The 25,011-nt window shown below is 36.2% G+C and overlaps 1 protein-coding gene across 6 annotated transcripts in view; it reads right to left on the reverse strand.

Moving 5' to 3' along the window:
* Window positions 1–520: 520 nt before the first annotated feature.
* TFDP1 (transcription factor Dp-1) overlaps window positions 521–25,011 on the reverse strand; it is a 36,107-nt gene continuing 11,616 nt past the window's right edge. For 5 of the 6 annotated variants that reach the window (XM_027675034.1, XM_027675037.1, XM_027675035.1 and 2 more), the window contains exons 3-12: window positions 22,269–22,335; window positions 10,890–10,996; window positions 10,219–10,340; window positions 8,487–8,652; window positions 8,147–8,293; window positions 5,868–5,936; window positions 4,395–4,546; window positions 3,654–3,820; window positions 2,969–3,047; window positions 521–1,856 (exon numbers count right to left, since the gene is read on the reverse strand). In XM_027675034.1, coding sequence (XP_027530835.1) covers window positions 1,709–1,856; window positions 2,969–3,047; window positions 3,654–3,820; window positions 4,395–4,546; window positions 5,868–5,936; window positions 8,147–8,293; window positions 8,487–8,652; window positions 10,219–10,340; window positions 10,890–10,996; window positions 22,269–22,335 — 1,224 coding nt within the window. In that variant the 3' untranslated portion in view covers window positions 521–1,708. The remainder of the gene's footprint in view (window positions 1,857–2,968; window positions 3,048–3,653; window positions 3,821–4,394; window positions 4,547–5,867; window positions 5,937–8,146; window positions 8,294–8,486; window positions 8,653–10,218; window positions 10,341–10,889; window positions 10,997–22,268; window positions 22,336–25,011) is intronic. The other variant, XM_027675039.1, reaches the window with a different exon arrangement.

Genomic DNA, 25,011 nt, shown 5'->3' on the forward strand with positions numbered 1-25,011 from the left:
CTTTGCAGCAGCTCCCTGGAGTTTGTGGAAGCAACAAATCCTGACTCCGACTGTAGCCTGCAGTGACTGAGCCAGTTCAATACGCTCTTTCAGGTGGCAGGAGAGGATGTGATCTAACAAAAAGGTTTAAGGAGGAAGTATATAGAATGTAGATTAAAAAATCCGTTTTGAGGACGTGGGAATGTATGACAGAAAGCTAGGGTTGAGAAATATGGGATGAAAAGTTGGAACAGTAAGCATGGGATTTTAAACAGAGAAGCTGGATTGGAGTACTAAGATTGATCTGGTATGCTGAGGAGCAACATGACTAAAATAAGGAGGTGTGAGAGAGTATACCTGGTAAGTTATTGCTTTTTGCATCAGAAGTTACCAAGAGTTTTAAGGGCAAATTATGAAATCAAAGCAAAAATCTTGGGCCCTCTGTAGCATAGATGCAGTATCCCAGGACAGCTAATTCTACGTCTTGTGACAAGAAGTGAAATGTTCTAAAATAACTCTAGAATTAGAAAAACCACAGAGCTTGTTAAAAATGCCCATGCGCGTTTTATTAATAAAAACTAACAGTGCCAAGGTTAAACAAGTCAAACAATTATAGTCTCTTTATATTCCATAAAATATTACAGAAAAGTTTATTTGTGTTTCAACAAAAAGTCTACTGTCTTAGAATAGGCAGCTGACAGTATTTGTGCAGTTAATTGTTTGTGAATAAATTTACAAAGACTACCACCTGCCCTGACATTCCTTTTATAAAAATGAACTATTAAAAATGATTGACAAATTTTGAGTTAAAAAACTTAAAACATTCTCTATATTTAATTTCAACTTTATAATAGATTACAGGAAGATGCTTATGAAACAAATACAAACATTTGTTTCAGAACATGTCTTTATATGATAGACTTATAAGTATGTAAACAACTATATAATAAAAAGTCTCCAAAGACTGCCTGTAAGAAATCAGGCAAATTTTACCATAAGCAATAAATCATTCCAAACCTTCAAGACATTTTATATAGCTGCACCAACTGGCAGTAAACATTTGCCAAAAACTTTGTAATTCACATGTCCCAACATACAGTGAGAAGTATATAAACTTGATGGAATCATTATGTTAGGTATCATTTAAGGGAAAATAAGTTCACAACAACATTCCTGGAATTTAACATGTAAAAAAGTAGGACGTTTCTTTCTTGTTTGGTTCTTTGGACACTGCATGATTAACAAAAAACACTACTACATTAGCTCACTATCCCTCAAAAAGTGGCATAATCAAAATACACTCCAAATAAATTGCCATTCGGTGTATTCATTTTACACAGAAGGATAGTATTTTATTTCTCAATGATGTGTCTACATTTTCTTTAGCAAACTTCGCAAGAACATTTGGGGCAAAATCATTTTCCTTCAAGTAAAAAAGAAAACCCAAACAAAAAAACAGTCAACAAACCAAAAACCCCTAAAACAAGAGTAAATAAAGGCTCTGCATTAACACACTGGTATCAAAACACACATCCACACCACATTTAAAAATATCCTACATAAAACAATCCTTGTTTGCTTATCAGAGGTGCAATTTCTAAACTCAGAACTGCTTACCAATATTCTCCTTGGGGGATGGGGCAAAGTAATTTGAGACACTTCTCCCTAGAACAATTTATTCCTGAAGCCTGCTGAATTTTAACAAAAAATAGTCTACAAGCAAAGGGCATCAGTCGTCATCATCATTTTCATTAAAATCGTCATCGTCATCATCGTCATCCCCAACATAAGAAACTGGTGTTTCAACTCTGGAGCCACTGTACTGAGATCCATTGGAACTTGTAGCCAACATCCCATCTCCACCATTGGAAAAGTCACTAAAAAAAAAAAAAAAAGCCAGTTGTCACTGCTTAATGATTTCTCCCAATTTACCGGGCTCTTAAATATAATCATATCTAGTCCATTCTTTAATGAATCTGTCACTGCCACTTCATAAACTGTCTTTAATATATGCACAAGCTGTCTCTGAAAAGCAGAAGCAGTTTAAAGTAATTTTGAAATGGCTCTTCCTTTAGGTTTAATATAAAGATTACACCCTTTCACAGGCATCTTAGAAATATGCTTTTCAGGTTTCTTCTAAAGTACATTTAGTGTTAAGGCCACACAGCTATCTAAGCTCTACAGTATTTTTTTGTAGCACTGGTTATTTCCATCACAAGTAATCATGTCTTTCAGAACCACTAATCTTGATTCAAAGACCTGGAAAATCAAGGAATTAATAGCTTCTCCTTAGTTCCGTGATATAACATGGCAAACTGTCACGTGCTGTATTTTTAATTTTAAACTGTTTTCTTCTCATTGTGCTTTTCTTTTTCAGTTTAAAATCAAAGAAAATACAAACAAGCTCTTCAGCATCTCTTATCTTTCCCTCTACGAGAGTATCCCCGCACTGAAACTCCACCTCCTGGATCAGTGCTCTTTTTTCACTAAAATACACACACTTGTTATAGATATGGTCTGAAATGTCTTGTTCCTACAGGAATTAACTGTATCCACAAGTGTTTTATTTTAACAGAGCCCGAAAATTCCTGTCTCCACTACTACTTGCTATTTTGCCAATCTATTTCACAGTTACTTCCTCAATTGTTTGATAAACTATTAAACTTGGACACAAATTCTTGACAAATTATCTTTTAGTATCTTTATTGAAGTATCTGTTTCTTGTCCAAACTCAAAATTAGAGAAAAAACCCAACCAAACAAAAAACACATCCAAGATTAACACCAGTCTAACACCTCTCCACTATAGAGGAAAAGATATCATGACACTGGTAAGAACCACTGTAAAAGAAATGCCTGAGAATACACTTAAAGCACATATCCATACCACATTTAATCAGAAAAGAACTTGTTTCACGAAGCATTTAATCTCTAATTAAGTTTCTTTGATGACCACAGATTTTAAAAACTAAATGGTAATTTTATCCCACCTGGCTGAAAATCTTGTGCCATTTGATGCAGAACCTGATGATGTGACATATACACTGCTGATTGATCCCTGAGCCATTTCTGTAAAATGAACAATACACATTTCAAGAATACTTCAAAACACAATCATCTAATTCAGTGGAAATGCTTAATCCTTTTAAAGTCCAGAAAAGGAGTCTTGCAACCCAAACAACAAAACATATTGATATACTATATCCAAACCAGCATAATTTTAATAAAGGATAGTGCAACAGCAAAATTTCAAAATACATAAAAAAACCCCAAACATTTATTTTTAAATAAGCAAGTCAGATGTCTTCAGTATTGTTATATAATGAAAACAAAACAATAAAAAATGGAGCTATGACCATATATTTACACTTACTACCTTTCGCCTTCGCAGGTGAACCAACTGTAAATACCATCCTCTTTAAAGAATAACACACTGCAAAGATCTAGTGTGGTATAATGCAAAACGTGGTTTTGCGAAGAGCAAGAGCCCATTCTCTCTCCGTCACTATGTTATCTGTTCCCTAAGGAACACTAAAAAGCACATATATTTGAGAACTTGATAGAATTCTTCAACACAAACCAGTGAAAATAAACTGGTCTAAGATATTTTTATGCTTTTTCTTGGAGCTCTATATTAAGGAGGAAAACAGAACAACTCTTCTTGGAGTAACTAACCTGTCACATAGGGTTCCAGAGCTTTAGGAACCAAACTCCTTGCAATTTTTAGGTCCTCTGCTGAACAGCTTCCAGATTCTAGCCCACAAGCCATTCCCATTCGTTTTAGTACTTCTATATCATCATGAATTTCAAAAGTATTGTCAAAATTAAATAGATATTCAAACCTGGACAGGAAAAAATGTCTCAATTAGCTTCAATGATTTTAACTACCTTTCCAGTTTCAGGAATTGCAGCATTTCAAAAGCTTAACACACAGTGTTATTGACACATCACATCACGCAATCAAATTTTTCAAGATTCATGTATTTGATCATGACTGCTTACATTCAGCTTTTATTTAGCAGATTAAAAACACAGCTTTTTGAATCAAAAGTAGAGAACAGCAGTCCTGAAAGCAAAATCCACTTTCAATTCTTCTGGCTGCATTTGATCGTGTTAAAGCCAAAGGAAAACACCATTTGGTTAAGTATAACACAAACCTTCAAGGGATCTGCCTTACTTGTCTTCTAATATCTCTAGATAGAAAGTCTTGAATAAATTACTAAATGTGAACCAACTATTCTATTTATTAAAAAGGTATACAAAATAGCTGTCTAAAATGTGTGTTCTACACACATCTACACATCTACAAAAGGCACGAGTAAATTAATTTGTATTTAATTTTTAACAGATCTATATGAACATTTATATGAACACAGAGTTGTACCAAAAGCCAGACAGAAAACTCTGTTAACTTACTTGTCGTTTGAAATACTGCAGTCAATCACTGTCTTCTTGCTGGTGTTCACAATGATAAATGGCAAATGGATGACAGAATTGGAAGGTGGTGGTCGATTTGCCTGTTGTTCTGCTTGACGATTTCGCTGAACGAGGTTCTTAAAGGCAATTTGCTAGAAAAAGCAATAGTGATATGAAAGGACGAATTAAACTTCTAAGATCACGGTAACAAAAAAATATCTCAGAATTCCAGCAATGGTTGCTGCAAGTAAATGCAGAAAAGGACAGAGAGCTTTTACCATAACCCTGCATGTTAAGATGTGAGAAGAGACAAATCATAGTATTGAAAAATACCACACAGTAAAACTTAATTGAGAAAAGAATGCACATTTTTAATAACTACATCAGGACAGTTCCTTGGACAGATCTTTGACAGAATGAATAGATAACAATGACAGGAAAAATAAGTTTTCAGTTAGCATCCTACTCCCTTTCCCTTGACTCTTCCCTACTAGCTACTGCATTCCAAAAGAACACCTGAATGATTAATACTGTATTTTTGCTGAAATTATATGCTAAAAAAATTAATGTTTGGGATTTGAATGACATTAGGTTTCTGAATTACCCAGCAAAAATTAGTGACTTTTATATCTTACCAAAACTGCTTTCCACAATAGAAAGTTCCTATTTTAAAAACTAGCAATTTGAAGAATTAAAAACTCAAGTTAATCACTGAAACTCAAGTTATAAATGTTACAGTAAGACACCAAACAAAGAAAAAGTATTTTTCTGGTCATGAAACCAAATGAAATCAACAGGAATTAAAACCAAAATCCAAAGCCAACACAGAGACTGATAAAAATCAGACAGCTGTTTCACAGCTGTCTGTACTTTCTGCATCCCAGAGATTCCCATTCCTACTGTGTAGGTAATGCAGTTACTAAGGGATATATTTCAGTGAACCAGAAGCACAATGACTTAGGGGATAGACCACTGCTTCCCCTAGTGTACTAGGGGAAATCTGGGAAGGAGTTCAGCAACTGTTTCACAGTGCTTCAGCCACTTACAAAGCAGCGTCAGCGACTCCCCAGGAAGTCATGATGCAGAGTATTATGACAGACGACCTCTACAGTCACTTAATTTTATCTATGGACTTTGACACAGAGGAACATTCTAAATACAAGAACCGAACTGGAAAATTCAGAGTGTACAGTATGAAGTACAGCTCCTATCAGCACAAATCCTGCTTAAACATACCTGAAACTCCAAAAGAATTCATCAAAAGTCATGGAAGGCTGCTGGCTTCCCCAACAGCCATAGCCAACAGCATGGTCCCACCTCAACTACAGTGCTACATTAAAACTTCATATACCTTATCCTGAAATTTACCTCTAGTTTCTAGAAGTTTCCCATCCCTCATATCCCTTGGGATAAAACAACAGGAATACAAATATAAGTTACCTTGCCCTATAGACAAGAGTACCTTGACTGTACCTGTAGAATGAGTTCTTGTAGTTGAGACTGTTTTTGCTTTATTCTTTCAATTCTTCTCTGTTTCTCCACCTTGAAATGGAAAAAAAGGGTTGAATAGTTTGTTGGTTTTAAGTAGAATTTTATACCGACATTTTCTCCCTTTAAAATCATTTCAATACCAGAGAACTGGAGGAAGGAGATAGGTTATCAATCATTAAGATTCTACAGATAATTTAGAGAATGATCAGGACTCACATCAGTACTACTGATGGAAACCAAAACAAAAAGCAGAATTAGAACACTGGGGAATAAAGTATAACAGACTGGGAAGAAGCTAAGAACCTATTTGCAAATAGAAGTTATGCCTCAAAGAATTATTGGAATTCTCCCAAGGAGGCAAAGATAGACCAGAAGGATCCACTTGACGCACAGTCTAGAAATACTGGAGGTATTGGAGAAGATCCGTCAAAGACACTTAAAGAAATGAAGCTGCTATCACATACACGTAAACTACGCTGCCTTGCAGATTAAAGACACAGACCTTATTAACTGTCCCACACCCTCTCTCTTGCATTATCAGGACATATTTTACCTAATCTTCTAATTTACATACAAAAGTAAAGTTTAAAAATACTTAAAATAATAAATACTTGATGGGGAACCCCTCATATTCCTATGTTACTTATAAACTATTTGGCTTGATATTCAACACTGTAAGGGTGAAGCTAAACAATATTAGATGCAATAGCAAAATAAACTTTATTAGGTGTGACAATTTCACAAATTAAACATTAGCCTTCACAAACTCCTTAAAAAGAATCTTATTGCAAAACTTGACAGGTAGTATTACTAACAATTTAAATGTCAAGAGAGCTTGAAGAAACAGGAGCTAGAATACTCATAATGAAGCAATAACAGGGAAGGAAGGAACCTTGCAATTTCCTCAAGCACACACATCTTAAGACTTCTGCTGTTTTCAAGACTGGTATTACACTTGTGGCTCAATTATTCAATGGTTAACAGAACTCTTTCTTCCATATCTGACAGTCAATTAACAAGTTCTCACTTTCTTTTAATCAGAAGTTGCCACTGTTCCCATCTGAAATGTATGAACCTTCACTGTGCTTTATTACATTCTAAGTTGCTTTTTTTACTTCAGTATTAATATTATCCTACTTTTCTTTAGGACATCATCAATCATGACATCGCATCCACCTGAATGAGCCACGCTTCTTTTTCTTTCACTCCAACATTGCGGGTAATGCCATATTTGTAAGACAGATCCAAGGAGATCTAGTTTTAAAATCCCTCTGGCTTGATGGTTCCCTGTTCAGCACACAGCATTGTCATCTTTAAACCAGTTCACCTTCCATACTCACCCTACTAATTATGCCCCAATTATCACTCTCTTAACAAATAATTTTCAATTGGGATGATATTTATATAAATATCAGGTTCATGATTGGATTCTCTGCATTTACTTCATCTAGACAGCAATTACAGTACTAAATGAAAAATCAAGTATTAGTATCAAACAACAATTAGAATTACACCTTTGTAGATAAGACTCCAAAACATTTTTGTTCCACTTTCCCTCTCACTTTGTCTGCTTCTACACTGACTTTTAGTCCTGCTGAAGGAAATTCAGACTTATTAAGAATAAATACAAAGTCTCATTCTATTCTGATAAAGTGAACTTACTTCAGTAAACCTCAGTAACTTCATTATCTGGCAAATCTCAGGATACTAAAAATACGCTGCCAGAACTTATGAATTGCCTTCAGTATGAAACATTTTGTTTCTTCCCCAAGACATGCAATAAGAAAGTCTGACACGTTCACGGAAGATAACTGTCAGAAAAATGCAAGATTTGCAGCAATGGAGCTGCCTGTATGTACTGATCTATACACAACATCTACCATCACAGATGGTATTATTTGTTTGGCATCTGGAGAAAACAAATCTTCCCAACTCTTAAGCACCACTATTGCAATGTTGGAAATACACATCAATCTCTAAGTTTTATTAACTTCCACTCAGAACCATTTCACATACACTGTAAAAGCTGTGACAAAGCTGTATTTTTGACACAGAATTAAAAGAAGATACATTTGAACAACCTGGAAGTTGAAGAGTGTGTGTTCAGTATATACAAATAAAATAAAAAAAAAATTAAATGGGACCATGCTATTCTATGTTGGTATTTCAGAAGATTACATGCACATACTGTATCAGAACATATTAAAGCTATAAACATCTACTCAAACACAAAGCCATTGTGAACTTTCTAATGCATATACCTCTAAATTCTGACATTCCTGAGCCGAGTTAGTAGGTAGACCGATCCATTTGATTTCCTTCTTCTCCTTAGAGATAATGTTCATGGCCATAAGGACATTTAAGGCATCATAGACACGTCGTCTAATATTCTTCTGGTCATAAGCCTGCTGTAGGCATAGAATATTAATCAAAAACATACCTGTGTCAAAAATATTGTATATTTCGTATATTACAGTAAATGGGTAAACTCAAATTAGGGTCTGAACTGTTTCATTTAGCAGTAGGAAACATACAAAAATCTCAAAAGAAATTTCTCTTCCCCCATTCAGTTCACATGTAATTGACCTCCCATATACTTACTGATTCATTTGGTGAAATGTGATTATCGGTGGTCGTGAATTCTGCAACCAACTCGTCTGCCACCTCATTGTATGAGGTGGTTCCTTTTCTTTGTACCTTCTCACAAACCTTCATAGAGAAATGACGTAAACCCTTGCCATTCTTCTCACCCTTTTTGTTCCGCTTCCTAAATAAATGTATAACATATATTTTAAGGAGATCTGAACTTTGGAATATTTAATGCCTCTTTTTCAAATACAAGCACACTGCTGTAAAAAAACAAGCCTTGTCTTTTGTTCTCCTTCTCACCCCTTCCCAACATTCTCTCTTACATTTTTTCCCCTACAATTTCAATATTTAACAATTCTATTATCTTGATGCTGAAACACAATACAAATTCATTCATTTGGTAACTTTGCTAGATCCAATAGAATCACAGAATCATAAAATAGTTTGAGATGGAAAGGACCTTTAAGGTCATCCAGTCCAACCTCCCTGCAATGAGCAAGGGCATCTTCAACTTTCAGACTGCTCAAAGCCCCATCCATCCTGGCCTGGAATGTCTCCAATAGCAGAAAATGAGTTAAAAATAGGCATATTCCTTTAAGGAGTCAGTAAAGAAAACCTTCCAAACTTCAAGACAAGAAGACGTAAGGGGATAAATGCTAAAATGTGAAAACTGAATTACGTAAGAGAACTTTTTTGTCCATTTTTAAGATTTTTGTTTTTAATTTAAAATAGCCCATCTAGTTTGACCACAAAAAAAATTAGATACGCTGAGCATTTTCTACACAAGTCTGATACTGACTGAACAGACGAAGTCTGGTATTGGTTGAACTCACTAAACATTACACTATTACTATAACACAGATTTGAAGTTATACAGTATATGAAGTTGCTATTAAAATTTCCAAGTTACAAGATAGAAGCAATATAACAAAGTTCTCTGCTTCTACAAAGTTTTTAAAATAAATCATTCCTTGTAACTGGAGGAAAATTACAAGTATTAACAAAATTAGTATTAGCAATGAAAAGTCACAGTTCTCCATATCTCATTTCACTGTATAATTCCAAAGTTGTGGATTCTCCATCCTTGGAGGTTTTTAAAAAGAGACTGAATGTGGCACTTAGTGCCACGGTCTAGTAATCGCGGTGGTAGTGGATCAAGGGTTGGACTTGATGATCTCAGAGGTCACTTCCAGCCCAGCTGATTCTATGATTCTATTTATGTATAACAAGCCACTGTTGAGAAATGTAGTCTTAAAGCAACTACATTTAACATGAGACCCTTAAAAACAAGCTTTCATTAAAAAAACACACCAAAAGAATGCATTCCTTGTATCTAACACTTTTTCCCAAAAAGGACTACATTCTCATTTCAAATGATACTTTGAGATAACCTTGCTCAATCAAAAACATACTGTATTTTTCTGAAAATACACCAGCAAAAGAGAAATCATAGAATCAAGTCAGACAAATTCCTGTGTCCTTTTAGGAGTTAAATTCTCTAAATATAAGTAATGTCAGAATATCTACCAGAGCTTACAAAATATATTCTGGAATCTTTTACAACAAATGAGGACATTCTCATTCCTGTGTGACTAGACCTTAATGGTGAAGTGCTCTTGATGGTAAGGTAAACAGACTGTCTCTCTCACACTGCTAGCCTGAGGAGTACATACACTATCATGATTAATATTAAAACAAAAGTTCCAACAACTTATTAATTCTTTGTAACTTTTTTTATGCTCACCCAGCAGACCAAGGTGAAGAATCTCCTGTCTGGTTCTGTGATGCAAAATGTGTGTTAGGTGTATGTGGACTTCCTACCAGGATAGTATTTTGCGCTGAAGGTCTCTGAGGTGTACCGATTACCTACAGTAAAGATAAAATAATTTGGAAAATGGTAAGTATTGCAAGATACTCATTAGTGGCGCAATTCAAATGATGAATTATCCAAACACTAATACTTATTTCTCCATACTTCTATTAGGTGCATCGAATTTCTACACACTAGCATAAAAACCTTCAGACTATAGATTATATAGTGAGGGCACTATATAATGTAGTTCTCTTTTCAATTTTGTTCCACTTAACTCCAATCTCCATAAAAATGTGCTTATGGACTTCCTTTACATTTTCCTGTGCCAGATTTCAAAGCAGAATCTGAAAGAGCCACCGATTTTAAATGGCAGGACTAGCAAAACACAAAGCCACCTGACTAGTCAGATATCTGCATGTTGATTTGAGAGTCATGTTTGAATTTCTTTATGCAAAAGAACATTTGTTGTAACATAAGTCTATTAAAATTAGAAACAAGCTAGACTATCTGCCCATGACAAGTGACTACCAAGCATATTTACAGCATGTGTAAACAACAGTACAAGCAATAAAAATAAAAAACAAACCATAAAGTCTCCTTACCACTTGTTGTGCAATGTTGACATTAGACTGACCGAATGTTTTTGGCAGGAGCTGTTTTCCAATCGTATTTACTGTAGAAGGATGAACAGCCAATAGAGAAACAACCCCTAAAACAAATACAAGTAGATAGCTTCAGGTCAGCCACATTGTATATTTTAGCAATTCCAGATTCATCTATACTATATCAATGCATATTAATGGAAACTAGCCCTGAACCATGGAGAGTCTCAACATAAATGTAGCATTTACACATTTGAAGAAAAAAAAAGGAAATCAAGATTCACAGTATGTTCTCTCAAACATTCTCCTACGTAACCTTACAAGTCAGTGATCTAGTATGATCTTGTATTCCAATTTTTCTCTCACAGCAGAATAATAGAGGCAACAGGCATATAACAAAAAGTATAATCCTCTCCTACCCTTATCCTTTGTGGCTACTGAAATCTTTTCCAGCACCACCTGACAAACATGCCCAAAGCCCTAGAATATGGCATAGTCTTCTGAGGCATGCTGATCTACAAGAGGTAAAATTTGGCTAGCACAGGCCTTTCCAAGAAAACATTCCCAACTTTTCTCTAAGTATCCCCTCCCGGCTGAAGGCAGGGAATTAAAGAACATTTTCAAGAATCCATTATTTCAGAAAGATACATGCAACACAGTAGCCCAACCCTGCAGGAAAGGTTGCTCTCTTCCTGTTTGTAACCCATACCCAACCAGCAAGCATTAAGTCACGTAAAAAGAAAAAATCAACTTAAAAAAATACCAAACCAGGTATCCTCTGGCAATTTGATGCTCCATGACATAGTTTAGGAAACATAACCAAAGCCAACCCAAAACAACCAACCAACCTCCAAATGGAACAAACCCCCCAAACAACAACAAAACAAAGCAAAGAAAAAAGAAGCAACAAATACTATAGAAAGAGAATAATCAAACAGTCTTGAAATACTGGAAACATTTATTTTGCTGAAACAACTGTCATCTGATTGTCAGGTTTAGCAGTTGTTTCCCTCAGATCACTTTTAAAGGGGCCTGGGGGGTCAGAAAGACTTAGTACAACGCTCATTCCTCTTTTTCCCATTATCCGATACGGAAGCGATAAGTAAGCATTTTACAAGGGTTGCATCAGAAGGGCCCTAACTGGTCCTTGATGCCTACCATCCCTCTTTGCACATTCAGGAAATCTACAGGAAGTTGAGGCCAATTCAAATCCTGTTAAAGCCCTTGCTTTTCAGAAGGCTCATATTTCCCAGCTGCTGTTACCAACAGTCTGACAGCTTCACACTAGAATCTACTCTCAGTCTCCCAAACAGGATGGAGCACCATGTCCTTCTTCCATTATCAACCAATTTTCCAGTGCTCTTTCAGAAAGTCAGCAGTTATCTAGTTTGTAACATAAGTCTGTTATGCCTTCCTGTCCTTTCAAGTACACTCATCACTATCATGGCCTGAATTGTGTTTGTTCTTCCTCTCTGCAGAATACAATAAGTCAATATAAACTACCCTGGCTAGTAGTGCTTGTGTAGCTTCTTCTCAGCTTCTTGAAGTGGAGGTCAACATGTCTTTTTTTAAGCCTCCTCCTCATTGCTTTAAAAACAACAATGCAATCTGAAAATTATATTTCCAGTACAAAACAAGAGTTGTAAATGCTTTCCAAGGTTAAGACACCTCATCTATTTGATCACCTTTCCTCACCTTTGATGGTTCTTGTTGCCCATACTCTTTCTAGCTCTACCTACCCTTTCTTTTGCAGAGGACAGGGATGGATGCAATATTCATGACCAAGGAATGCCATAGGCTATTGCATAACTCTATAGCATTTTCTACTTTATTCCCTGTTCCTCTCCAAGTAATTCTCAAAATTCAACGTGCCTGGTCTCCACTAAACACCAATACCACATTTCCATAATATAACCTTCCACTAATTCAAGATCTCTCTTGGGTGTGAATAGCTCACCTGGGGTACTCATTGTATCTCGTTTGGTTTTCACCAATCATTAACCCAATGGTTAATATGGGGGGGAAGGGGACTGCCCCATTCTATCACACCTTAGTTTTTTTAAGGGGCTGATTAAGGACCTTGATAATTTTTTTTTGTTATTTTTCAGAAATTCAAGGACATCACACTGATTAGATAATCCTTATCCACGTGGTTGTTGATTCTTCCGAGCATGACTTTGAAAAGACATAATTTCCTAACTTCCCTTTTCCCCTCCCTCTAGAAAACCCCCGTTAAAGCCTATTATCACATCTGTCCATACATCTACTACTTCTCTGGCATGCATTCAACCAATATGCCTAACAGAAGTCTAACTTAATCATCTGCAGTTATCTGAGCCCTTCAGAAACCAGTGCAGGCTATGTGGCTTTCTTTCCTTCTGGTACTGTAAGAATTATACACACTCAGGAGTCAGAAGGATAGAAGCACCACTGCTAGGTCCTTTAAGAATTCACAAGTAGACAATTCTCTCATAATGATTTCTAACCATTCACATTACGAATTTTTTCCTAAGGCAACTTCTAAATATTACTTCAGTAATAAACAACTTCATAAAAAACAATACTGCCATGAGACTCTCCCTAATCATCTCAATCGTCTCTCTACTCTTCAGATGCACTCAAGAGAGTTTGTTTGTCTGGCATGTTTAAAAATAAAGTAATTCTTTATGCTATCATGTTGTTTATTAAAAACTTTTATGCAGTCAAGAAAGACAAAAAATCTGCTCTTGTTAGGAAGCAGATGCCCAGGAAAGCACCATGGGGTCCGGGCAGACAACAAGCACCATGTGACCCGAAGTAGTCCCCTATGCTAACAACACCCTGGTTGGTCCCTTTTCCTTCAGCACTCTTTAAGCTGTCCCTGGATTACTCTGTTCAGTTTTGGGGCCCACAGTGCAAGAGAGGCATTAACAAACAGGAGAGAGTGCAGCAGGAAGACACCCATATGGCTCAGGTACCAGAGCACATCCTGTACAAGGAGAAGCTGAGCGAGCTTGGAGCGTGCAGCCTGTGCAAAAGGTTAAGGTGGAGCAAGGGGTGTTATTTGTGGAAATCTATACATTGCCTTCAACTACTAAATGGAGAGTTAAAGAGATGACAGAGGACACAGCAAAAGGAAAAGAGGGGATGGTCACAAGGTGCTGCACAGCAAATTCCAACTAGGAAAAAATTCACAAAGGTAATGCATGGTAACAGGCTAAATTGGAGGTTCCTCACAGATACACAGCAAAATTCAATGACTGAAGGGGTCTGTGCTTTCAAAGCTGACCCTGGTTTGAAGGTAGGGTTAGATTAGATGGCCTCCAGCCTCCCGATTAATTTTTCTGAACAGAAATAGCTATCTTGCAACTAAAACATCTGTGTGAAGGGAAGAGTACACACTGTTTCTTCAAAGTTTTTAATTACATTAACATTTCCTGTGGTGCTGTGCCAGAGTTAATTCATGCAACTGAACCAACCTGGCTCTACACAGAAACTGCAAGGTATGTCTGTCTCTGCAGCACAAACTGACTGGCAATGAAATGTAAATGTAACTGGAAGAACAGTAACACGTGCTTCACTGTTCAAAGCAAAGTCAAAGTCAATTTATAAAAGCTATCATACTAAATAGGAAAGAGTGTAACTGTTCAACTATACATAAAAAAAAAAGAGAAAAACCTGATTTTTTAAAAAAAGCATATTTTCAATTTGCCTCTGCCCAAGTGAATCCTACTATATACTCTCATTTTCTCATACTCATCTCCATTTTCATCAAAGGCTCATAATGTGTGGTGGTTTTGTTTGTTAAGTATACAAGCAGAAATAATTTTATTAACTTAGCTTTGCAAGTGACTGACAGCTCAGTTTCTCAAAGGAATTTTTACTAATCATTTCTTAATTACTGTTACTCTTAACAGCAATCACTGTAATCCAAATAATTCTGTCCTTTATGGACAACATACAGTGTGCATATTACAAATTACAACCACAAGTTTGCAAACAGTGTTGCTGGCACCAACTCTTCTTCCTTTTCAAAACAAACAAATCATTAATACTGCTAGTTCTGACATCTTTTTTTTTCCCCTTAAAGACTTTGAAAACTGCACAAAAAGGCCATGTAAAGCAGGAAAAAATGTATACAGAAGGATATAACTGCTACTACTTAAATTCTCAGTGGCCTTAACATTTGGAAAAATACTCTTAGTACTTACAAGCAATCACAAAACCTAAAGGGCAATAGAACATACAATGTTCCAGAATACCTCCAAACCCAAGATAATGATACAGACGGAATGAGGAGTAATGGCATATAAAACTTGCCTAACAAAAGCAGCAGCACCCTTTAACAAAACCTGTTATTTATCTGTCTATAAACAAATAAGTGCTATCTTTGATTACTTGTTGCATTCAGGGGAGAACTTCTGACATAGAGCGCTGTTTTACATAAAAGCAAAACAAAGTAGTTTTACCAAAAAGAAAGAATCCCTTGCAGACTTTCAGCAGTTTAAAGGACTGGTGATATAGTCAATTAAGAACATTTAAAATAACTTAAGATGCCACAGAAAAAAGACACAGTACATCTCAAATCAGAGAAAGGAGCGCCCTCTGCAAACCATGCCGTAGATCTCTTCAAAAGCTGACCGCTCCAGTTCCTGCAACAGTAGTGACTCTGAATTTGGTGTTCAGGTCAAAAAGGATGGGCTGAGTTACTCCCTGTCCCAGGAGCAGAAATCCCATTCATTCTAGGTGCCATACCATTTTCTGAAGTAATCAGCCTTTATGTTTTCTTGGGAGAGCAGTCAAACAACTCCATTCTCTGATAATGCAGTCTCTAACAAACTATATCTTCTCAGTCTGTTTTCTAGCAGAGAAGAGCTATTGTATAAGTGAGAACTTGATTTGACAAGAAGGTAATTTTGCAAGCACTTTCTGAGTTATTACAACCCCCCAAAAAGGACGTACAGAATAACAGTGGTTTATCAGAATGTAAAATAATTCCTGCCATCTCCTGCAACAGTCTCAACTAAACTCTGTCCAGCTGACCAGTTTGGGAAAAAAAACCTCATTAAGATAAGTCTAAAGAAAATTAACCTTTCAGGTGACATTTTGGAGCTCAACTGTTTATAACCACACTTATGAATTCGGCAAACTTATGTCTTAATTACATAATCAGCTTTGAAATTGATGGGTTTTAAGAGAGCAGTTAGAATCTAGCTTAAGGACAGCTATACAACTCAAAGGCAGAAACATAAAGCCAGCCTCAATACAGGTCAAATAGGACATGCTCTCAAAAACATAACATTACTATCAATAACCTGATAAAATTTGTATCTAAGAAAATAGCGGCTGAAGAGCCCAACAGTCTCTTCTGGGAGACCAAAAAGAAAGGACCAGTGACACACGAACAAGATTTAAGGAAATTACACAGACACAAGATTCCATGGCTACCATCACTTCTGAGAAGGCCAGGTGCCACCTGGAGCATTACATTCCTTATTTTGGGAATTTGAAAGAAGTTTATAGGAATAAAACTTACATAAAGCCAGCATACCTGTACTTGCTAAAGATGCAAAAGACTGATATAAGATTACATGAAAACTATGAGAATATTCCTGAACATGTTATAGATTCAGTTTTGGCAGTTTTATGTATGTGGATTTTTAATTCCTTTTGAGAAGAAGAGACAGGAGGAGGAGAAAAGGGAATTTGACATCACAAACAAAATTCCATACTGTATGGAATTCTAGCTCCAAACCTGTCCATCAAAACAACTGCTTAGAACAAAGAGAACACTAAATAACAAATAGCAAACTAGTCTTAAGGTCACTACCTGCCCCTCTCCTTACAGCGTGCCACCCTTCAATCCCAGGGTGGTGTCTAGAAAACTGTCTGAAAAAATTATCAAGTTTGAAATCAAAAATCGAACAGACTCTCTTATAGAAATGTAAAGTAGCTTGAGTACACCTAAGCCTTTGCAAAGGTTCTTTTTTTCAACTGAAAAGCTCTGAGATTCCAGATACAGATTTCTGAGATTCCAGATACAGATTTCTCTAAGGGTCTCTGCAAGTCACAGGCCTTATTTCAAACACTGCTATAGTGTTCTAGAAGACGTTACATTAGACTCACTGATCTTTAGTGATGGCCTCTACTTCTCTTCATACCATCTTCAGCTATTTCTTATTTGCCACTCAAGAAAGTTGCATTGGGCTACTTCTGCCATGAAATAGCTGACAGCTCAGTGTGCTTTCAGTAGTACCTTCCTCCTTTGTTAAGACCAAAACATCCGTATTGTCTGCTAATAGAAATGAAAACCACAGTTTGATATCATTCAGAACTGCAGATTTAAAGAAGGTTTCTAACTATTTCTTTGGATTCTGTTCAAGGCAAAGGATTTATTTCCAATATGGAAAAAAAGCAAGAAAAATGAACTACTTATGAAATAAGTTCCATTAATCAAAAGTACTGTTCTATTCAGTTGAGATACTGTCAATAAAAACTGACCAAAAAATTGCCTTAGAGCAATTTATCCCATACACTTGGAAGTTTCAGTTGCTCACTTTTATTTGGCTTCTTGCTGCTACAGAAACTTCCACAGCTGACTCCAATTCCAGGGCTTCAGCAAAAAACTGATTCCTCAGATGTCACTCCTGTGAAGTTGCAGTTTTTAATGGCTCTCTCACCAACATAATATATATTTTATGTTATTTTATTAGTTAGTTATATGCTAATTCTCAGAAAACACTGAATTCTTTTTGACGGTATCAAACTACTATAGGTTATGACAACACACAGATGACTCTCTCTAGCTGTGTGCCAAACCAAGTAAAAGCACCTCTACTTATTGAACAAGTCATACCATTCTGTTAAGACAACAAACACGTTTATGCAGCAATTCTGAGCTTTTGTACAGACATCGATCTTCCCCGGTGTGTAGTACTTATTAATTTCTTACACCAACTCAGACTTTTATGTGATTCTTATCATCCTTAGATATGACTAGTAATAGTTCAAGTATTACAAATCAGTCTTTCCAAGTCTGTCTTGAAATATCCTGCATAGGCTACTTTCAGACTTTTTAAGTCTTTTTATATTTTCCAAAATACCATTTCTATTTCCAGCAACAGTTTTATTTCCTGAGCTTGACTTTAAATAACAATAATTGGATGTACCTCACTGCAATAATACACAGTCATTTTATAACCGATTTCAAGAATATATCTGTTTGCTAAAGCATAATTCATGGGCTCTGCAATTGATCTATAGTTCTATTCCAGAGGAACAATTCCAGTCACTGCCAAAATTCAGGGAGTTTGAACTTGCAAGTGAAAGTAACAGTAACATTACATTGCAAAAGTTTCTTATAAATATAAATAAAAAGAACAAAACAATCTTACAGGTAGGCAGCGCTGAAACATAAGTCTATATACACCTCAAAATTTTACATGTTTGACTTCTATTTTTTCAATTACCAAATCTGAAATGTGAATATCATTAGCCTGCAAGATGTGAAAACTTAATTTTAAAGTGTAAGAGGCGAAAAGAGCTAGAGACATACAAGTATTTTCCAGTTACATACCAATAATGCCACCTACTGGCATGAGAGAAGATCCAAATTTTCTATCCGAGTAATTTTTAAATCAACAGCTTTAATTTCAATATAATATTAAATACAACTAGTTACCTTTCCCCTTGCACTCCTCTGAAGCAGATAATTTCTTTCACCCAAATTTCTTTGCAAGCAAGGGACAGGATTAGAATTGTACAGTGTGCTATTTAATACTGAAACATCAACACTAATCTAAATATGGCAAGGACCAGAATGTAGCATTTTTCTTCAAAATGTAACCTCCAGGAACAGCAAAATGTCTCCTTCTCTAAAATTCATTACCAAATAACAATAGAAAACACAAACTTGTAAAGGAGTTTTACTAGGTTAGCCCCTCTTAAAAATTCTTTCCTTCCTTCCAACCCATAGGTATTTGCTAACTCTCAAAATGAATTAGCCAGTTGGAAAACCACCTTCCTGGTCACCACATAAAACAAACCTTTCACAGTAATACTGTTTTTTTCAGGGATAAATGGAGTGTTACATTCCAGTAATGCTTTTAAAGAAATAAATTTTTAGACCATTTTCTAGAATGGTATTTTATATCCATGACTAATTTATTCAAAATTATGTGCATCATGCATTACAAACAAAATTTACTGAGGTTGTTGTTTGGGGTTTTTGGTGGTTTTTTTGTTGTTTTGGGGGTTTTTGTGCTTTTGTTTTGTTTTTTTTGGTTTTTTGTGTGTTGTTTTTTTTTTTGCCTTTTTTTTTTAACATACTATTTTCTTCTCTTAAAATAAATAAAGTCAGTTTCTGCTTTAAAACAAAAATCCTAATCTGGAGTTCATGGCTGAGACCAGTCTCTCCAAAATGAACTACCAGAAGCATGTCCCCACTTGTTAAAGTAAAATGGTTGTCTACGTTGTACTTGTTTCTGACAGTGGCTATTAATGAACAGTCAGGGAACGAATGTATGGACAGGACTTGCATACAGAGATTACTCCCTAACATATCCCCTCTCTCTGATTCTACAACTTTAGGACTTTTTAAGCAAGCAGCTGTTCAGCATAACTGTTCAGCAAGATGAGTGATGTTCCCTCTTCATTATTCATCTAAGAAACAACAGCAATGTATCCTAATAAAACTCAGTCTAAGAAGAACCTATTCACAATTACCAGATTTCTGCTGCTGCAGATTAAAAATTTACACAAGTCCATTCACAGCCTATTCTGAAAGCACTGCAACAAAGCTGTTTAGGCTGTAAGAATTTTTGCATCTTAACCAGTTTTCGTCAGAAAGGTCAACCTTTGCTTGTCTTTCACAGTTGATTCATACACCTACCAGTCACATACTCACTCACCTTAGAGCCCTTTGACAAAGTGTTACAAGACCACTTCAGTAGCAATATTCTGCTCTTTCTTTTTAACCACTTTTGCAAGCATGTTCTTATGACTCCCAGCACACAAATAATTTTTTTGTCCTCTACCATCCCCCTAAAACCTTTATTCCTCTGACAGCTGAACTCCTCCTCCTTTCACATGTGTCTAGTAACAAGTGGAAACTGAAGCAAGTCATACATTTCTTGTTGAATTTTCATTCTTGATTCACTGGGTCTCAAAGTTGGACTTTTCCAAAAAGATAATGGAATGCATCCTCTGATACTATTGATACAAGGACCTTGAGTGCTGTGAGAGCACAAAAAGAATGACTTCAAAAAGTAGCCAGGCTCCTGCATTCTCCCAGAAGAGTCTGCCCAATTACTGCTGTTCGGGGCAGCAAACTGGGATAAGCAAACCACTTGAAAATCCAACCAATCAACCAAAAAATAAACCACCACTTTTAATGATGACCACCAGAGAAAAAAAGGAAGACTTTTTCCTGACCCCCTTCAATTCATCCTAAGAATTAAGTACACCAGACACACTTCTGCTACCCCATGGAAAGCTTACTCCATGATTGCTCTGGACTGAATTGTGAAATTAAGAGAAATTTTGCACAGATTTAAAGAAACAGCAGAGAACTGCACTCGTTGGATATAATGGCATATAATGTAGTCAGCTACTTATAGAAAGCTCTAGTACTTTTGTGTACAGTAGTTACATTTCAAGACATTTAAAGACTAAACAAAAACCCTAAAAATTATAAAAAGTGGCACAGGAAAAAAAGTACTACTTCAGTGAATGTATTCTAAAACGTATTTGAGTACTTGGTGACAAGGTATTTGCAATTTTAATCTCTGATTATGTGCAGAGCCTGCACATAAAACACAGATAAGTTAGAGGCAAAACCCATAAGCTCATCAACCCAAGAGAAACAGTTGTTTCTTCTCAATATTAAGAATTAGTTGCTGTCCATTAACTTTATAAAATCCCCCTAAAAGCAATGAGATGCAGAAATTAACGGAGGACAGCTTAGTTTGCTGTATTATTCATAGTGGTATACATCAAGAGTAGAGCTCAACTCTCAAACCAGACAAGCTGCAGGCCTGTAATAAACTATTTAATCACCCACATTTATTTTAAAAATTCTATAAGCAATAAAATGGCCTCTATTTTGCCCACTTTAAGAGCTATGCAATAAGTAAAGAGTCACATTTCCAATTCTTGCTATCTAGACTGCACTGTTTTGACTAACTCTCCACTGACTGTAACAGGGTCTAGACACAGACACCTATGTGGGTGTAAAATGCACCCTGCTAAGTATCTGCCCTAAAAAACCCACAAGTTTACTGCCCATAGGGGTAGGGTACATGGTACAGCTGTTAAGGATCAGGTACCTACCTGCACACTTCTTCTGTTCAGGGGTGTGTGACTTGTGTTTACACCTGGATCAGTTAAGACGTATCATTATTCAACGCTTAATGCCCTCACCACCAAAAGCAGAACAGGGCAGATCAGCTGGACACTCCCCTTTAGTAAAGCAATGTATATTTTAGACGAAGGAGTGTCAAAGAGAGAGTCTAGTGAGCTTCTAATAACATACCTGATGTACCTAGTGGTGGTGACAGAAATTAAATGGGTTTCTTGAAATGGTATATAAAATACTAGAGCAGTCATACTAACAGAGTTCACCTGAAACGGAGTACAGGTTAATCTGAGAGTACCAGCATAATCCAATAATGCATTAAGTCAATAGATTTGTCAACAGTAAGGTTTATGAAAGCATCAGACAGCAAGTAGGTGACTGTCCTAATGTAAATTTAACCCTAATTCATACAGCCTATCAAAGGACACCATCTGTCACACATAAGAATAAACCAGACTGTCATCATTTGGAAGCAACAACAAAAGAAAATGGCCATTACACTGAAATAAATTGTCAGATGACTGTGAAGCAAATCAAACTCTTATGTATCAAATTCAAGTTCCAATTTACAACCTGTGTTTTATTAAAATTGCTTGATTACATTACATTATCATTCATGCACAGGCACTATCTGCAAGTCCAAGAGAGTTCTGTTCACAATATAGTTTGAGATAAGCTTGCATTAGTGTGGATGCACTATCATAAAAACTGTCATAGCCCATTTTAAACTTCTTCACCCCAGCATTTTTTTTTCCATTGGCTAAAACTCAGTGCTGCAAAACATGTTTTAGAACATCCCGGTCTTTATGCTTAAACACAAGCTACACTAATGAGAAGATCACACATGGGATGATGAACTACCACTGAACTTCACATAAAGTTTTAAGACAATTATAAACCACAGAAAATCTACAGTTTGCTTGCTGGTTATATAACCTAAGAAAAGTTTTACAAAAACTATGCTAAGAAAACAGTTTAAAGCCAGCAATATGTATAACTACTAAAAATCAAGAAATGGAAAATATTACTAAAAACTGTGTTCTTACCTTTTCCAGGACTTAGGTTTTGGTCTATAAACACCTTAAGCTCTCCATTGGCTTCAATTAGTCCAGCCTGTTAAAGAAAGTAACTTTGATTAAATTTACAACCACAGATAGGCTTTTATTGTTAAAGATGAAAGGCATCATACCAGAAGCCTCTGCTGCTACCACTCGCATTTTGTCACAATTCGGCTGCTATGTAATGACACTTTGTGGTATAGTATTTGTCAAATTTTAAAGTCTTGATCTTATAAATACTTCTTAAAAAGCAAGCAGAAAACCAGTTTACACCCACTTTGCTATTCTGTCTTAAGGAGTGTACATGCACTGTTTTAACAGATGGCTGAGCACCCTTCTAATCTCAACCACTGACATCTGCAACTACACCTTTCTCTGTGTACATACTATCTACCTACCACAAAAGGTAATAACATTATAGCAAAAACAGCAGAGGTGGTAGAGAGTGCCTTGGGCCTTTTTAATCATAAAAAAAGTCATTAAGAAACATCTTGAGCTTTTCAATTGTCATACTTTTAAAGACCAGAATATAAAGGTCTGAAGTGACAGAACTATATGGCAACATGAAAGCGTATAAAGTCATCACAATCCTTTGAGAAAGCTCACTGTACAAGTCATTTTTAAAAATACTATTAATTTTTTGATAGAGAACACTTGATGCAGCAATTTCTTGGTATCTGCAGACAAAACAGTCCTGAAAACAAAATTAATTAACACAGGACAAACACTGTTTCCATTTAGAAACAACAGTGATAAAGCCAACGCATGCACTTAACCATAGTTAAGCATGTGGTGTTAAAGAGGCTGAAAAGTCCTTAGCTGCATTTTGTGCATAGCAGGTACGTGCAGGCTACTGACAATATTCTAGAAAGAATCAAGTGGTTTGTTGCCAGTCAGCAGCAAAGCTTCTCCCTTAGAAGTCTACCTGAAGAGCCCTACTTATGATTTGCCAGAAGTTTGGCAAGCCAAGAAAGCCACTAGAGGATGCTGTGGTGCCGTTATTATCCAGGTGTATCACACCAAGGATTTCTTACAAAAGAGACGGAACTTTAGGAAACTTTAAGAAACAGGAAACTTTCCTCAGTGAACTGGGTGGGAGGGCAAGGGGTAAGATAAGATGACTGAGCACTGGGGACAGTCTGGGAAGTCAGCAGAAGAGAAATTTTGCTAAGGCAAGCATGAAGAGCAGTGGCCTGTAATGGCATGGCTGCAATGAGGACCTGGTGGCACAAAGAAAACCTAAGTAAGGAGACAGTAGAAGTGATAAGTAGAATGAAGAGCCTGTGACAGTTCTGTCCTCCATTTCCCTACTTTCCACCTTCAAAAGTAACACAATAGCACAGTTTTAGGGAGAGTACAACAACTTTCCAGTACACAATCACTGCCCGTTCTCCATCTTGTCCACAACAGGGATTTCAAAGGTCCACTTGAACAAATGACAGTTCCACCGCCCTATTCCCAGGCACCAGAACTTTTTATAAATCTAACTCCTTATCACGCAACTACATAATTCAGAAGGGCAACTGTCTACATCCAGCACTTTCAAAGAAAAAGGTATATTCATCATATGAAATCAGTATTGCGTACAGACATGTTTTTAGAGCCACCACTCTATGGCACCTTGACATTCCAGAACACTGAAACCTCATGTAACATATGAGGAAGAATTTCTGGGTAAGTGTTACCTTATACTGCCATTCTACCTAAATTTCACAACAAGAGTGTTAAACCATGCAGGAAGTGCAGTCTCATTGTCATCATTTCTTTAAGAGCAGTACTTCAGTTTCTATTCAGTAGCAGAAAGAAGAGGCTTGTATCAGGACTCTTGCAAATCCTCTTTTCCAGGAGAATAAAAAAACATATCAATGAGACTAGAAAAGCATTTAATATATTGCGGTTTTGATCAACAAACCACCAAGAAAATGTCTATTTTAATCTGTAATGTCTTTCTTTTAAGAAGCACATGAATTCAATAATTTTGAATTATTAAATTCATTCATTGATTTAATATGCAAAAGCAAACCTGCATCAAGTTTACATGTCAGTTACAGCGATACTGCAAAACCAAATATTTAAGCTGTGATATTCAGCAAATTCAAGTATTAATGCAAATCATTATGTCAGTAACCAGAAAATTAGGCAATTCAGTAATCAGTTACTTATTGGCCCCTTCCATTTTTTACTTTTTTTAAGCTAGAATGTCTCCAATATAACCCTTTCTATTCAATTATTTTATCTTTAAGTACTCAACCAACCACCATCATAGTATCAAGTAATCTCATAAGCTCCAAGTTTTCTTCTACATAAGTAAAACATACAGTGAAAAAATATTACCCAAAACAATATGCAACTCCAAAACCATAATCTAACCTGGCATTACAAAGGGTCAGGTTAGTGCTACATGCCCTGGACCGTGCTTTTGTGTGACTGAAATGACGCAAGTCACTGACAAAACAGAGAACATTTAGGAAAAACACAGCATTTAATCAATAAGAGAATACAATTTTGGAAAAATCAGAGAATGGTAATCACTGAATAACAAGAAGAATCCCCTAATGGACCACAATACTGATGAAGAGTACAGCCATTATAGTTCCACCACCTGTCCACACCAGTGTCTTACTAAAGGTTCAGCTCTATCAGGTAAAATGGCTGGTAAATATTCAACTAATTTGTAAGAGTATGCCCAGGGAAGACTCCGAGAAAGCTATTTGGAAACAACATTATGAAT

This window comes from Neopelma chrysocephalum, unplaced genomic scaffold (assembly GCF_003984885.1).
Source record: "Neopelma chrysocephalum unplaced genomic scaffold, ASM398488v2 Primary Assembly neopelma1_25, whole genome shotgun sequence".
NCBI classification, from domain to species: domain Eukaryota; kingdom Metazoa; phylum Chordata; class Aves; order Passeriformes; family Pipridae; genus Neopelma; species Neopelma chrysocephalum.